The following is a 17,414-nucleotide window of genomic DNA, read 5'->3' as shown; positions in this document are numbered from 1 at the left end:
AGAAAGGTCAAGGGGAATCCCATTCTGATATCAGAGCTGGTGGTTACCAAAATAGGGCAGTATCTCTTCCCAGGCAGGAATAAAACCCACCCTAGGTCAGTTCTTGCCCTGAAATCTGGTTGGTAGATACCCATGTGTTTAAAATGTCTACCAGCTCCAACACACCCAGCCATAAATGAGAAAATAAATCTACTATTGTTAATAATGCAATTTAGAAGTCCAAATTGTTTAAAGCAAGAGTCCCAAGAGGATAATAAAAGACATTTTGGGATGACAAAGCAGAGGGTCAGTGCCTAAGGTTGATGAGCAGAGTTCTGGCTAGCTGTTCAACTTCTCCCTGTTTTGCATTATTTCATCTTTCCTACTAACGTGCTCATGAATTCACCTCTTAATCTTGCTTGATCTCAGCTTCCTCACCAGGAAGATGGTACCTCTAGATAGGTATTTTAAGGTTCTGGCTTATGGCAGTGCAAGCCCAGCTTAAGTTACCTACACTGCTCAAATCTCAACTCCTCAGAGAAGCCTTTCTGGTAGCTGTACCCTATAACCCAGCTTTATTTATATTCACAGTACTTACCACACCATCAGCCATGCCCTTGTTTGGTGACTTAATTGGATGTCTCCCCCAAAGAATGAATGGCCCCCAAAGAATGTACAGGTGATTTGTTTGTCTAGTTCACTACTATATCCAGAACACCTAGAACAGAATGCCTACAGTAGGCATTCAATCAATATGTTTGTAAACAATGAATGCAAAGTTAGCTAAAGCCGGGGGTCAGCCAGAAAGGCAGGATTTTAATTCTTACCTCAATTTACCATCTAGATAACTCTGGTCCAGTTATGCAGTTCTCTGCAGTATTTTCTATTTGAAGAAACCATCCTAGTTACCATCAGTCACTCCCTGCTCCCCATCAGGGCATCCAGGGCCATAACGAGCCTCCTGGTGCTAACATGACACTAACCCAATTCAAGTCTGCTTTCTGGTATGATGGGAACACATACCACACTTTGATGGAGTCTGTGGCTACATGGTCAAACTTAGAGGCACAGTCTCATTTCCACATGTGGCTGTGCCCTGACAATGATCACACTAGCCACTGGAACTGTCAGAGGGTTCCTGAGTGACCACATAGGCCAAACACTTGCTCTGAACTAAGTATCCCTGCAGCTTTAAGACAACCAACATTCCATTTCAGCTCCTGCTAGCCCTACCCACAACAGCAGACCCTGAGGGCTTTCCTCTAGGAGAAACTCCCCAGACTCACAGACCTGTTCCCAACCAAGACACATAAACACACGTCTGCAGAGCCACAAACTAGATGGGGGCTCAGAGGAGCAGAACTGCTCATTATGGCTGCAGGCCAACCTCTGCAGACAGGCTTCATCAGGCCTACTTAGAGACAGCTAGGGAGCGTCAGAGTACACACAGCCCACTCTTCTAGAATACACTCAAACTCCACAGCGAAGGCGAGACAAGCAAAAGTGGAAGGAACTCCTGGGAGGCCATGATGGTCAGTTCCTTCCCGTCCACTTAGATCAGGCCCCTGACCCAGAACAAACAGACCCTTCCCACAGGTAAGCAAAGAAACAAATCTGTGGTAACCAGAGCATTCCTATATCCCCAGCTGTGTGTCACCCTGGGCTCCCTATACCCTTAATGTGCCCTCTGGCTAGAGTACAAAAAAAGACTTTGACCAGGTCAAGAAATAGGAACCACGAACACACCCAAGTGAGATTTTATTGGAATTAGCTGAGGAGGTTGCTGTGGCATGACCTGGACATCACCTGATAGATGTGGCTGGCTTCCTCTCTCCTGGTGGGTCCAGTCCAATAGGGCTTCATGGAGGAGAGAACCTCACAGAGCCCTTTGAAAGACTGGAAATGGCGGACCTGGAGTTTGGCAGCAAAGCCCGGAGTTGAGAGGCAGAAGGGCTGATGCCACAGGAAGAGTGCACAGCAAAGGCAAGTCACGCAGAGCTCCCGCCCCAAGGGAAGCCCTAGGGCAGAGGACGCCTGCAGCTTGCCTGAAGTTCCTCCAGCCCCACTTCAACAAAAAGCTGGGGGCTCTGTCCTTTGCCTGGGGCTTCCCACTTGCTCTAAAAGCAGCTCCAGTGAGGCCTCCTTCTGGACAGGCAAAAGGCCATTCCCACCACACAATCCCAGACATCCAGCACAGACTTCTGCAGAGCAGCTGGCTCCCTATCCAACAGCTCTTTCAAGCCTGCAGCCTGGAATCTATCTTCAGGGTCTGCCTAATCTGGTAGAGACCATATTTCTTTTATTCCTGACAACAACTCCTGGAGAAAAGGCACTACTGTTGTTTACAATTTTATAGAGGCAGCAACCAAGGCTCAGAGGTGATCTGCCAATAGTCTCAAACTCAGCAGTCCTGGGACACTCATGTCTTCCCTACTCCACAAAAGGTCCACTGCCTCTCAGTCCCTTGGAGACTGAGGATGGGTCAAGTCCAGTCTTGATCCCACTTCTAGCAGCAGCTTTATGAAATATGGGTACATAAGAAATTATAAGTACAGTGAGTACAATGTGTGTGTGTGTGTGTGTGTGTGTGTGTGTGTGTGAGAGAGAGAGAGAGAGAGAGAGAGAGAGAGAGAGAGAGAGAGAGAGAGAGAGATTGAGATTGTGTGCTCTGTATGCTATGGGGACAGGCCAAGGAGTGGATCTCTGCATCCTAGTAGGTTAAACCCTGTACTTTTCTCTATGTCCTTGCTCCATTTCTTCTTCTTTTACATCCATTTAGTATAGTTCTTCCTACCTGCTGTGAAGTTCTGCACCCTCCCTCCATGTGGAGGTTTCCAACTGTGCTTTAGAGTCCTCTTTAGAGCTTTCTAAAAATACACGCACTGGGGTACCACCTGGGAACGGATTCGGTAGTTGGGGTAGAGCCTGGGAATCTCTTCAAATGCTTCCCTGGTGGCTGTGATACAGAGCTGGGGTTGAAATCTGCTTTACTAACAACACACCTTCCTTCCTCCTGTCTATCACTCCAGCTCCTACATGGGAACCAGACAATATCAAGCCCATGTAATCCATTCCTCTCATGCCCTTCTCTCACTTAAACTGAACACAATTAAATTTGCTACACAAATACTTAAATAGTCTATTTAACTCCCTGCCTCGTTCTGGATGCTGGTGCCCAGGCTGTGCACAGGCTCTGGCTGATGAACAGGTCAGTGGAAGTGGTTCCCCTCACTCTCCCCCACTCTTCTCCTCACAATCATACTGCTTTGCCTGTCAGGAAGGCCAATCATCAGTGCTAAGGTGAAAGCTGGTTATATAAGGTGGAGATAAGTCCCTCCTCCAGAGCCCTCTAAATTTACTATCAGGGGTCCTTGCCTCCACCCTCCTGCAACCCCTCCTACACAAACTCTCTCTCTACACACACACACACACAGTGCCCCATTCTCATGATGTCTGCAGGAGGCAGCAGAATCCAGAAATTCAGACCTGAGCACTGCTGGCTCCAAGTCCTAGCACAACTTTGCTGATGTCTCACACAGCAGGGCTGGCAGGTCTCTCCCCTCCTGAGCTTCACCATGCCCCTCTGTCCCAGCTCTCCTAGCCCACCAGGTCCTGCTGCCTCCAACTTTTGCCCAGACTAAAGTAGGGAAAAGCCACCCACGTACCCATCAGCTCTGAGCTGGGAAGGGATTTGGGCAGGTTTGGTTGAGGCATTTCTTAGGAAAGCAGGTTTCAATTTTTCATGAGAAGGACATCCCAGGCTGGAAGGGAAAGTGTGTGGGGCCAGCGGGAATTCTGAGTGGACATCTGAAATAGCTGCTGCAGCAGGGAGAAAGGAGCTGCCCAGGAGAGGACAGAGTCTCAAGTGGCGACTCTCCTGGATCCAGTACTGGGGCTGCTCCAGGTTGTCAGGATGATACAGCTATCCCCAGATCTAGGAACAGCAGCACACTGACTATCAAACTACTCCCAGGGAAATGTAACCTCCTGCAAATTTGAATCTATGGCTTATAACCTCTTTTACCATGGGAACAAATGTTACCTTTTAATAAAATGTGCCTGTTGATAATGTAAAAAATTTTAAGTGAATGCCAACTAAAGTTTCTAACAGAACAGATTGTAACAATAACAGCCAGCATTTCCTGAGTGCTTACTGTGTACCAGACTGTTGGTAGGTATTATGACACTCTCATTTTACAGGGACAAAAAGGGAAGGTGCTATGAGGTGAAGGGACTTGCCCAAGTACCCCAGGTGGAAGTGGGGGAGACAGGATGCACACCTAGACAGCATCATCTCTAAAATTCTGTCTTGGTGCTACAAAATGTGGGGCTCAAGAAACCGCCACAGTGTGGGGAACACTGAAGGATGGGGGACAAGAAGAGACGAGCATACAGGAGAGGGTGGGGTATATGGTTGGCTGAGGGCCACTGGCACAACCAGGAATTTTGGAAGGCATCTCTCTGGGATAGGAAGCTAAAATGATTCCTTATCCTGTGATGAAGTTTGGGGTGGGAAAGAGGGGACCAAGAGATGGGCTGGCTTAAAGTAGGGGAAATCACCGCTGACCCCAGTGCAGAGGTTTCACAAGGCATAAAAAAGCACTCTCTTCCCCAAACCAAATCACAAAATATTCGGGTATGAAGGCACCTTAATATCCATCTTTTAATGTCTCAACAGTAACAGAATTAAGTCAATTTATGCATCCAAATCAGCACATTTTTTTTTTAATGCTATATATGCATGTTGGGTGACAGTGCTAAACATATGTTACCATTAGGATCAAAAGTTTGGATGCCACTGATCTAATTCATCACCCCTGTTTTAGATGCAAACAAGAGGGTGAACTACTTGCCCAACTCAGTTAATAGCAAAGCTGAAAACAGCACTCAAGTCTTTAATAGTTCTCTGGTAATTTCCTCACCAAACCGGAATCTCCAAAAGTAAATACCTCTGGGAAACACAGCCTGGACTTTAATCCACATCAGAGTAATAGTAGAGTAAGTTGATCTTTTAGATCTGCTGCCTGGAGCAAGTTTTGGTAAAAGAAATGATAGGAGGAAAGCAGGGAGCAGTCATGAAACCAAAACAAAATCAATTTGAGGGAAAAAGCACATGAGTTGCAGGGCATGGCATAGGGCATGGCTTGGAGTACACGGGAAAAAAAAGACATTTTACCTTACTTAAGACTTTGAATTAACAATTATCAGAACAAGGAGGCTGCTATCATGTCTTGGAAGGTGGCTCAGGGCCATGGGTGCTTTGCTCATCTAGTTTCAACCAATTTTATTAAATGAGAAGTTCTGAATAACAGATGCCTTCACAAATCTCCATCCCTGCCAGACTCCATCTCTTTAATGAAAACATCATTGTTGGGCATTTAGTATTTGCCGCATAATTACATTCCAATGTAACATGAGATTCTGACTCAGGTCCATGTCTCTACCTGCCTGTGAAAGGGAGGCAGTGGTGCTGGGTGCTGGGTGCTGTGTACTGGGTACAGGTGGGAGGTCCCAAAGACTAGATTGCTCACTCGTGCAGGGGTGAGCAGGCTGCAATGGAGAAGATGTAGCAGCAAATGTCTAATAGACATAGGAGGAGGTGTGCCCCTCCTGCACACCAAAGTGAAGAGCCTCTTTTTAAACCAAGTCAGGCCAGAGTTGTACCAAGTTCATTCAACCAGAGCCCCACCTCCTCTGAGCAATAAGCTCTTGATTCTTTTCTGAAGTGACTACATGAAGATGGAGACATGAGTGTAAGCAGACATGAGTGTTCTATGCAATTTCCAGGGGAAAAAAAAAAAAAAAAAAAAAATCAACAGTCCCAAGACTAGAGGAAATTACCTTGAGGGGCTGGTGGTGCAGCAGCAGCAAAAAGAGGGAACCAGATCTGTGTTTTGCCATCCTTAAAGTACAGGATAGCCTTATGGGAACAAGGATTTGTCCCCTTGAATTTATCTCTTCCTTCCCTCAGCCTGGCCAATCTTCTATCCATTTCTTCTCAGTAGCTCAAGCACAAGAGGCTGGTGGGAAAAATAAGGGCTCAGAAACCCAAAGCCACCTTGCGGTGATTCACTCCCCAGGGAATCGTGTGGTAGAAAAGCAATAAGCCCAAGCTAGAGATCCCAAGATGACTTGAGGTTTTTAGCGATCTGTGTCCTGAGCCTGATGCCAGCCAGGGGGGCCTCAAATCTGGTATCTTTGCAAAGTTCCCTCCCTCTATCTCTGGGAATCTTGATTAGAGTGGTGCTCCACAGTAAATCAGGACTTCTCTTCTTATGGAGGTCCTTGGATTGAGGTGGGTTTATACTGAGCTCAAACTAGCTAAAGGACACATACAAAAAGGTCTTGGAATGATCACCCAAATGTATGGCTTTCCATATGCTTAAAGAAATAAAACACAAGTCCCTGGGGTCATCCCTTCCACTACTAAACCAGATTTCTACAAAGGGTTGGATAGGAAACTTACTCAGGAAGCAAAATTGAGAATACTATACACAGGAACTTTTATAACAAGAGTGAAAACAATTTCCACAATTCCTTTATTGATGAAATTCAAAATAAATTGAATACGAAAAATTTTTTTAATACAGTTCTGCTAATGAGACAGGTACAGTTGAGGGGGAGCTGGATAACATTTTGCTTAACTAGGATTCAAAGTCAGTGCTCCTTATCATAAAACTGATTACAATGTTTACATGTACAAATTATTCTTAGCTCACTCATGGCATTACAAAACCAGGCAGGCTCAGCTGTGGTTTGGTGACCCTGTGGTAAACCTACATCGAAGGGTGGAGTTTGGAAAATCTGCATTTTACATGCTCTCCAGACGATTCTGGTAATAGGCCATGTTTGGATCCCAATGGACTACACAACTCTCAAAGTGTCTACTGTTCACCTAACCTCTGGTTTTAGAGCAGAGAACCAAGCACCGATGCCTGCCACGGTTCAACCTCTCCAAACCTAAATGATTCATCCTGACAGTAGGGATGATGCTGCACTGCTTGGCCTACCCTTGAGGGGTTGTTGGGAGGATTAAGTGAGATGATCCATGAGGTGTTATTAGTATACTGTCCCAGATACTCAGGACTTACCAATTCTGTTCATGCATTACATGCAAGATCCCATATAAGCCAATGCAGAAGAGGGGCTCCTGCTTATCTTGTACCTAAAATGTGTCCCCTCACACCTAAAAGGCCAGATTCATTTGAGCCTAAGCAGACATGATGCGCCAAACCAAATTGTATGGCTTCCCTAAAAATGTCAATGCACAGAGCCTAAGGTTGAATACATCCTCATATCCAGTATCTTAACCAAGAGCCAAACTGGTCTTCATTTCAATACTTTCAGTAACAAGAAACTCACTCTTAAGGTGGCACCATTCCAAAAGTGGAGGGAAAAAAAGCTCTTCCCCATAGTGCCTTACCAAAAATAAATAAATAAAGTAAAAAAAGTGCTTCAAGGGAGGCTGTAGAGTGTTCAGTCTGAGTACAGTACTAACTAGCTGTCTGAGTTTGAATCCTGATTCTGTCATTTAGTGGTCAGGTACTCATGTGATAACGACTCTGCTCCAATTTCCTTAAGCATAATATGAGGATAACAAAGTATCTACCTCACAGTGCCAGTTGTGGGGATAAATTAAGTGCTATGTGTAATCCACTTAGCAATGTGTCAGACCCAGCATGGGGGCTATGTAAACATTAGCTATTATTGTTGTTCTTATTCTAAACTAAGAAGCCCAAGTTATGCCTCACCGCACCCCAATATCTGAGAATAACATTATCATATACTGAGCACCTACAAAGGGCCAGATCAAACCAGTTTTGCCACTTACTGATTAAACAGGATTGCTGTTCCCATTTTACAAGATGGCAAGCTTCAGAGAGGTGGGTTAAGGCGACCTGTTCCAGGTCACAAGGGGCAGTCTCCAACCTCAGTGTCAGGGGAATTCAAACCCAGGTCTCTGTGGTTCCAGAGTTCAGCTTCATCATGGATCCTCCGGAATCAAAACTACCATCAGCAACAGCACCAGTAACAAAATTCAGCTGAACACAGCTATAGGGAGATCTCATTCAATTTTCTGCCTACGAATCTCAGATTGGCCTGCATGAACAGGAGTTGATATCGAGCTACTTAGACCCAATCAGGCAGTAGTCAGCTTGGAAAACATCATGCGATGTACTCCAAAGGTCAAAGTAAAAGCTGGCTTCCAGGGCAGCCCTTGCCGGACACACTGCCCCGAAAGTTAGTCTCTAGGTAGACATCAGGTCTACGATGCTATTTAAGCAGTACCCACATTGCTTTTCTAAAGTCTCAGAGAGACTCCAGCATTGGAAGACTCGAATGAACAGCCTGGCTTTTACAAGCCAGAGAAAGGCAGTTTACTTTTTTCAAAAAACAAACCTTACTCCTCTTTCGGTCTGGGGTCACGTTTGGTAGGACAGCTAACTACATTACCCTGGCAAAAATGAGAGCGGAGGAAAAAGAGCGAGGGGGCTCTGATATCCCGTAGGGTGCCGCAACACCCACCTGAAACACGCAGCTCGACCTACCTTCCCGGAGAGCCCAGCCCCGGAGGGCGTTTCCCCAGCACATCCCCGACAACTCGTCCCTCCCGAGTAAGAGGCTGCTGTCCTTGGCTTCAGTCAGGGCCACTAGAGTCGCGCGCTCAAACCCTCCCGCCCGCCAAAAGAAACCTCATGTTTAATTTTCCCCTCACCCTATCACTTCCGCCGAAGGAGCAAACGCCAGGACGTCCTCAAGGCCACATCTAACTACGTCTAGAACGCCTGCAGGAGGAACGAAATACCAGAGAAGAGGGGCGGGGGACAGGGAGCCCGACTGGGTGTGTGGTGGTGGCGCGGGGGGTGGGGGGTGGGGGGGGTGCTTGGAAGAGGATCGTCGCCCTCTGGGCGCTGCGACGCTCCAGCAAAGCCTCAGGCCGTGGGGCGGGGGGTAGAAACCCCCATCAGCCAGCAGAACACAACGGGGGTCCCTGGAGCCAGCTCCCCTAGCCGCCTCCGCGCCAGAGGCCGTCGGGGCAATGGCGCAAGACTCCGCTCTCCACCGCCCCCCCCACAGCGACAACAGCCACGGTGACAAAATGGCAGCCCGGCGCCCGGCAGTCGTGCCACAGGCGCGCAGGGCCCTGGCGACTGCCCCCGCCCCCCAATAACGCCTCGGCGTCCTCGAGCTCGGCCCCGGGCGGGCCTAGCCGTTAAAATACTAATCACAAATAAAACACCTGGAGCTCGGAGCCAGCTCGGGAAGCCGAGGCCGCCGGCGCACCCTCCCGGCCCGCGCGCCCGCCGCCGCTCCGCGCCGCATGGAGCCGGAGCCCGAGCCCGCATTCCGAGCCCCGCGCCGCGCGCCATGGGGGAGGGGCGGGGCGGCCGCGAGAGACCCGGGAAACATGGCTGCTCGTCCTAGTTCGGCGTCGCGGCGTGGCCACCAGCCCCCGGATCCGAGTTGGGAGAGGTGCCAAAGGTGGGTGTGTGGGGGCCCCGGTGGGAGCGCGGCGGGGAGGGGCGCAGGGGACGCTCTCCGGGAGCCATTCGTCTTAGAAACGTTTATTTAAAAAAAAAAAAAAAAAACAGTTCCTCCTCCCCCACCCCTTTTGTCCCTCTTTCGCGAGCTTTCTCTCCCTCCCCCCCGAAATGTGCAGAAAGTGCCCCCTCCCCCGCCACCCGCGCCCCACCCCGCCTCGAGGCAGGGGGCAGGCGTGTGGGCCGGGAGACTGGAGGCGAGGGGGCGAAGCGTGAGAAATCGCTCCCAGTTCGGCGCGGAGCGCTCCCCTCCCCCAGCACACACTCGGGGAAGTTTAAAGAGCCGGTTCGACCCGCTTTCGATGTCGCTCCCAGTTGGCCAGCAGCGCTGGTCGGGTTGGTCCGGCCACCGCGCTCCACACCCACGGGCCACGACCCCGGCCCCCTACTTGGCGCCCTTCCCCCTCAGCACGGGGGGCTTCCGGAAAGTACGCGGGAAGACCGCGGCTCGGCCCCCTCCCCCATCACCACACCCAGCCCCCAAATGCCCGGGGTCCCAGCCGGGACGAAGCGGGCAGAAAGGCGAGCCGCCGACAAATTGTTCGCGGAAACTCCTGCCTTCCCTGGCGGCACCCCTTCCTCCCCGCCCTGCGCGCCATAAGGCACTCGCACGTCTACAGTCCACAGCTGCGTTATGATGGGGGTGGGGGGGGACAAAAAGGATCTTGTTTTCAAAAGTCTCGCTCAGGTTTGGGGGAGGAACTAGGGAAAAGAGGAAGCGAGGCCTGCCTTCGCCAAGGATTCGGGTCTAACAGGCTGAGGGGCGACAAGTCAGTGCTGCCCGAACTCCCAACTCCGCGGAACCCCGGGCACCCAGGCCGGAAGCGGGGTCTTCCTGCCCGCGCGCCCCAGGTCCCCCCCGAGGGCCGAGAGGAGTTCGCCAGCGTCTCCGCCCCAGACCCAGGGGTCTCCTCCGCCGAGCGCCAACTCGCAGAAAACACTGGTGTTTAAGGGGGAGAGGGAGACAAATAAAAACGAGTGTTCAAGTCACCCAGCCTCACCTTCCTCCTCCTCGGAGGTGGGCTTTCGCCCGAGCCTCCTAGTTCCCACCCGTGTAAGTTTCCTCCGGCCGGACTCCCGCCGCTGCCCAATCAATAACGGCGACGGGAGGGCAAACTCCCATCCTGAAGCTGCGCGTCTGCCATGCCCGCATAAATGTGGACCCAGCCAATATCCACCCGGGCACCGGCTCTGGGCAGCTCGCGTCCTGACAAAGTTTCCCGTGCCCATTTATTAACCAAGCGCCGAATGGCTGCCAGGGAGCCCACCGGGGAGAAAGACGGGCCAGGGGCCAGTGCTGAGGGGCACTAGGGCCCCAAGGCTGGCATCTCAAGAGGGAGCTGGGGCGAGGGGGACCGGGACGTAGCCTTTGGGCAACTTGCACTAACGATCGCTCGAGGTGGGGAGGCGCGGGGATTATCTGTCCTTTGCACGTTCGAAAATCCCTCCCCCTCCCTCCAATTTATCACCCCTTCGTAGGGAAAGGAAGAAACATCAGCATCTGGCCCAAAGGTGGGGTGGAAAGAGTGAGGGAGAAAGAGGAGGAGAGGAAGGAAGGCAGAGAAAGGGAGGGAGGGAGAGAAAGGGCGCGTTCACGAACACTACAAAGTTACAAATATGGCTCCCCCGTCTCTCGCCTCATCACTGCAAAGAAATGAAGACGCACTTTAAACTCGAGCCATTCCCAACTCCACTGCAGCCCCCTCCCCACGCGCTTTCCCCGGGGGCCTCGGCCCACATTTATCAGAAACTAAACTGGACTCGCGAAGCCCAAAACTTATTGTGTGCGCGAGCGAGGGAGAAAGGGAGGGGGCAGGCGCGGGAGGGGGCGGAAGGGGGATACATGTATAAAATACAACACCCCCCTTTTTGTTGTTAAATCCAGGAGGCAGCCCCTCTCCTCCTCCTCCCTCCTCCCTCGTTAATCTTTCCCCTAGACGAAGTCATGGGAGCAGCGAGCTCCAAGGGCTATTTCGCCCCATTCTCTCCGACCCAAACGCGTGCGCCTCCTGGCCCCCGATGGGTGCACACTCGCACGCACACACTCGAACCCACACTCGCACACGCGGGAGCACACGCACAGGTAGTCATACACCAAGGGCAGCGGCGGCGGCAGCCGGAACATGCTCGGATGGCATTGCAACCCCTAATCTTGCAATTCATTTGCAGTCCGACCCCCAAGCCTACACCTCCGGGTCGCCCTCCTCAAAAAAAGTGCCTCCCCCCAATGCGCGCGCGCACATACACACACACATACACACACAAAGTAGGAGAATGGACCGACGGAGATATTTTTGGCAAATGCTCACATCAGAGGGCGTCCTGTTCCGCAGCTCTAAATGAATCCGTTTGTCCATGTCCATCTCTCGCGCTCTCTCTCTGCAGAGGCTCCCGCGCCGGCGGAATTCAATCAATAAACCCCGAACCCACGGCCGCGCGTTTTAGGACTTTGAAGGCTCAACCAGCTCCGCTCGGTTCTCGAGCCCCCAGCACCCGCGGCGCACACTAACCTGATCACCGTGGAGGCGGGATCTGCGGCTTCGCGGATGAGCGGCAGCAGCTCGAGCCAATCGCTGCTGAGGGTCTCCGGGCAACAGCCAATGGTGGCGGCGGCGGGGGGGGAAGGGTCCAATGGGCGGGCTGCGCAGCCGGCCAGGGAGGCTCAGCCATTTGGTTGTGGTGCCGGAGACGGACCCCTTTAGATTTCGGGGCGGCTGAGGAGCGCGGCGGCTGCTCGGTGGCTGAGCCAGCGGGGTGGGCGGAATGGCGGGGGAAGGGAAGGTGACTGCACCTCGAGGGCCTCGCTGCCCGGTCTCGCCCACCCGCCGCCACCTCAGTGTTTGGCCGGGGGCGGGGCCGCAGGTGCATTATACCAGGGGGAGGCGCGGCCGGTGGGGTCGGGTCAGGGTACCCGCCCGGCTGAGGGCTCGGAGGGCTGCCCGTAGGCTACCTGAGGCCGCCCGCGTCGTAGGTGGGAGCTGCGGAAGGAGGCGGGCGGAGTGAGGTCTGGGGGCCGCTGGCGGGCCGATGAAAGGCCTAGAAAGAGGGGGAGGGGTCAAGGGTGCAGTGGGGGAGGGGCTGGTCATAGTCTGGGTCCGGCAGGTCTAGCTGGGCGAGTGTGGCTGTCCCCACCTCCGCGGAGACCTCCTACCCCACGGTTGCAGCTTACAGTCCGCGCACCCTTTCCCCCGGCCTCGTCCGAACCTGGTCGCCGCCATCGCCTCTCGAATAAATAAGTAAATAAGAGCCAGATGCTTCCACCTTTGGATGACTTACCGCGCGGTCTCGACCCTCTCTCCGCCGAGGGCATTTAATTTTGTTGTCAGATAAGGCCAGCTTAAAAGGAGTGATCACCAAGAGTCACTCAGGATCTTGTGGGCAATAAATGAATGAAGACCACGGATTAAGAACTGTCTGCTGAATGTATAGAATATTAAAAAGGAGAAAAGGAAGGTGCTAATAACTCTTGGTTTCTGGGCCAAATATAATTTATGGGCTTCATAGACCTAGTGAAAGAGAACGGCGCATGGTTTATTCTAATGGTCCACCTGAGTCATTTGGTTCGATCTGAGTTGCCAAGGAGACTCTAATTGGAGTACTTTCTCCAGGTTTTTCGGTTTGCCTTTTTTGTTTTGTTTTGTTTTGCTTTGTTTTTTAAATTACCTTACGCTTTAGGAAACGTTAAAGTCCTAATTCCTTTTGGGTTGACAACTTCTTAAGGGCCAACCCTAGGACTTGGTCTGTGTGCTAAATTGGCTGCCTGTGCTGTTGATAAATCACCAGGATTGTTATCAACAAGGACAGATAACATCTTTACCTTCTTACGCTATACAACGGTTATTTTAGTGTCTTTTTACAGGTCTACACTTTCCCTACACACCCCAAGGTACTTTTTTCTTTTTAGATACATTGTGTTTAATTTTTAGGGTCGTGGGTTCGAGGGAGAGATAAACCTGTATGCATGTTACAAATTTAAAATACTGTTACATAACACTGATACAGTTTCGTTCTCAACCATCAAAAGTTTAGGAGGAAATAAAAAGCTACAGAATATAAATAAAACAATGCTTACACTGGGAAAGAAACTGTAGTAACTAAAAATTGCAAGCTGATGAAACTGTAAAGTCCTGCAACTAAGCATTTTACTCAGTAAATTCAGGTAAAATATTGAATTTGAAAATTGACAAATGTTTGAGTAGCTGAGAAATGCAAAGTAAAAATTAAAAATCATTGTTTTATTTCATCTAAGTATTAATAGAATGACTTGTTGGCTTAGCTGACACAGCTCATCCTCAGATATTGTTCATTTTGATGAAGACTATTTGTATAGTTGAAAAATTTTAATTGTATTGGCCTCTTTTTAAAACATAAAGGACCCCAAATTACCTCTTTGCAATTGAGTCAGTTATTTCTGGATATGATGTTTAAACAGAGTTCTTCATCAGAAACACATAAAGTCAATATGGTGTGTATAGTTCCTGCAAAACAAGAATCCTGAAGTTTTTCATAGTAAATGCTCACCTTCAACCTAAACTTTTAATCACAGTTGAGACCACACTGCTGGCAACACGATGTGAGACAGTGCTTTTCCAGAAGTGTAATCCCTTTAAAGCCAACCAATCAAGTGCAGAGATGTGCCCGCTTCCAGCATTGCTAAACAGAAGCAAAGAGCTCAGTGTACAAGGAGTGAAGAGAATGACTTGGAAGCCCAAACCCTCATTAAGGAGAGTGTATGGAAACAAAATTGGGAAAAAATCATAACTTAATCACCAAATCAAAATATTAAATATAACTTGTTTTTAGAAGCATCTTTATACACTTTGATGACAACATTTTTGTATTAGTGTTAGAAAATGGAAAGGGTTTCCTTGGTTGTCAATCATCACAGAAGTTGGAACATCAAAAGTATTTTTTGAGTTGTGACCATTTGCCAACATAATTTGAAAGAAGAAATTTTCTCTTGCTTGTAGTTTATTTCCAAGAAAGTTTTAATATGTTTTTGTTTATTTTTATTATCAGAAAGAAATAGTAATATAGCTTAGCTAAAGTTAACTCTCCTATAAAACTTGACTGTACATTAAAAAAGTGCTCTTAAATTACAGTTTTAAAATGATACTTTATTGCATATTATGGTAGTCAATAAATGCCCTGATTCAGCATTTCAAAATATATAGTAAGAAAAGAAGCCCCATATCAAGGAATCTTGGTAGAATTTTGATATGGAATAGAAACAGGTGGAGTTTCTCACTGAGTGACCCTACATAAGAATTAGATTATAAAAGATGTAGTCCCTAACTTTTGGAATTGGGCTTGATTTCCATTGAGGAGAATAAATGAGATACAATTCAAATTTTTGAATCCCTAGAGAAAAAGATGGCCTTCAAGTAAGGAAAGATACCTTCCTACATTCCCAAATAGTTTTCATCAAGAATCATTCCAGACAAATGAGCAGCCCATTTTGTTTTCAAAGACGCAAACAATGTATGTCCTTAGTCTCTTTTGATATGTGTTGAAAAGTACTCTTATAAATGCGGACATTACTGCTACTGCCATTTCAGCTGGTTTGCCCTTGTTTGGTCTCTAAAAATGGAGACCCTTTGGTTAGTGACCTTTTCATGATTCAAGCTGATGTATTCACAGTTCAACTTTCTGTTCTTCAGTTGAAGCACATATACTGGAGCCTAGCCATAGTATTCTTTCACCTACATTATGGATCTGCTGCTTGGACCCCAAAGACAATGATATGGAAAGACTCCAGCTTAATTATGCTCTCTTTTGTCTTTCTATATAAATAGCTTTTAGAAATGTAGATTATTCTTTTGAAATCCATGGTAACAAATGTGAAGACTGTGCATTTTGATTTGAAGAGCAAAAGAATGTTGAGACCCAGGATCTAAAAACTTATTCCTAATTTTCTTTTCCTTAATAAAGCATTGAATGGTTTTTTAAAAAAAATATTGATTAAATGGTTACCATATCAATAGATTGGTCTTGGAAAAAAGGCAGTTAGATGAAGATGGCCATTATATGTGACTTTAAAAGTTAAACCAATCACAGAATTATTAAAAGCAGCATAAAGGTGGTTTATTTTGAAAGGGGGGGGGGACAACTATCACCTGCACACTTGTTTGGAATCACTAGAAATTTTGTGAGTCAGTTTCTTAAATTATTTATTAAAAATAGTTTGGAGGTAGCAATAAGGTGAAAATTTGTTTATTTACCAGGAATAAAACCAGAGATATAGGTCTTATTTTTAGCATTAAGATTTGGCTATTAAAAAAAAAATTAAATGCCCTAAAGATAAATAATGGAACGAGGAGTCATAGAACAAGAATGTGACTAAAGTTACTTTAGATTGAAAAAAAAATTAATTTAGAGTATTAATTTGTTTTAATCTATATAGGGTTGGATTATAAACTCTATAAAGTTAGGGTCCTAAATATATTAGGACAGAAGGGATAGAGATCAGACTTTCTAAGAACTTTCAATGTGTTTTCTATTTGCAAAGGGTATTCATAATCTTTATCATACATGGAAAATTGTCCTCTCAGATTCTCTGCTTTGTAATGGCAGTTGTCATTTGTATTTACAAGTATTGATCTATTTTCAAACATATATTTTATAATTCTTCATGAATTAGAGATCAGATTATTGCATTCTGAGAATTTAGTAAATATTTACCATACTTCTAGTCCAAATGGTGAATCCCTTTGGAAGAGTATGCACCACCTTAAACTTTCACTGGAAGTTCTGGATTCTAGCACTTGAATATAAATATTTTAAATTTATTTGCACATGACCAAATGAGATAACCATGGTAGGTATTTGAGGACTCTTAGCCAGCAAAGGAACACATGTTTTACTCTACTAGATTGGTTTTCTTGTCCAATAATTTACCTGAACTCATTTTGCATAACTTCTTGGTTTGAGAATTATGTGACTTCCACATATATTTACTCAAAGATGACTTTAATAAATGTGATAAGTAGCAGACTGGAGACAGTTCAATGGAGGAGCACTTGCCTAGCATGCATGAGACCCTGGGTTCAATCCCCAGTGCCACCAAAAAAAAAAAAAAAAATCTGTGACAAATACTTTTTACTTGACTGGCCAACTCATTGTGTCTGCGTTGATGTGGGAAAGTACTGCTGTGGATAAAGCAGAAGAGCAGGCAAATTCAGGATACAAGTGTGTGAGCATGTGTGAAGAGCATGCTGACCATGGTATCATGTTACTTTTTCTAATAGCTAAAGAAAGGATATATTTATATGCCCAGGAAAATGTCAGAGAGGGTATGTACCAAAAAAAAAAAAAAAAAAAAAAAGTCTAAAAAAATTGATTTTACAATGATTTTATTATGGAGGATGGAGTTACAGTGTTTTGTTGTTGTTTTGGTGCTGTTTTGCTTTTCTTTATTTTTGAAGTTTTTCTGTTGATAAATAATTTTTGCAATAAGAAAAACGGTTGTTTTTAATGGAAAATCTAGGTGTAGCTGATGTTTGGAACGTTTGTGTTAGTCGTAATTCTTGGATGCAGACAGTAGAAATTTACACTCACCAACAAGCAGAAAGCAGTTTTTAAATAAGGCTACCACAGAACTGAAGAACAAGGTCTAAGAAATGAGCAGTAAATGGGGTGCTGGGCATCCTGGAGCGCCGCCAAGAGCACACTCTTGGTATACTCTGCAGAGGTCCCCACACCCAAGCGGTCATCTCTAGGCTGTATACAGCCCCCCACGCCAATCCCATTGCTGCAAATGATCTCTCAGCATCCTGTGTTTTTGTGTTGCTCCCTTAAGGTTCAAAGCCCTTAGCCAGAACATTTGCAGATGGCCCAGCTGTCAGGGAAAAAGATTATCTGCCCCCTTTAGTTTCCACAGTGGGATGTGTAACC

The 17,414-nt window shown here is 47.4% G+C and overlaps 1 protein-coding gene across 3 annotated transcripts in view; it reads right to left on the bottom strand.

Moving 5' to 3' along the window:
* Anp32a (acidic nuclear phosphoprotein 32 family member A) overlaps nt 1-12,030 on the bottom strand; it is a 34,143-nt gene extending 22,113 nt beyond the window's left edge. The window contains exon 1 of one of the 3 annotated variants that reach the window (XR_007107009.1): nt 5,821-5,929. Coding sequence is in view for 2 of the 3 variants with exons in the window: in XM_047539049.1 (XP_047395005.1) it covers nt 5,821-5,880 (60 nt within the window). In the remaining variant the exon portion in view is untranslated. Of the gene's footprint in view, nt 1-5,820; nt 5,930-11,830 lie in introns of those variants that run through there. The other 2 variants (XM_047539050.1, XM_047539049.1) reach the window with 2 other exon arrangements.
* Between the last annotated feature and the right edge of the window lie 5,384 nt (nt 12,031-17,414).

The sequence above is a fragment of the Sciurus carolinensis genome, chromosome 2, assembly GCF_902686445.1.
Source record: "Sciurus carolinensis chromosome 2, mSciCar1.2, whole genome shotgun sequence".
NCBI classification, from domain to species: domain Eukaryota; kingdom Metazoa; phylum Chordata; class Mammalia; order Rodentia; family Sciuridae; genus Sciurus; species Sciurus carolinensis.
The sequence above is the reverse complement of the archived record's forward strand: the minus strand, read 5'-3'. Positions and strand labels throughout refer to the sequence as shown.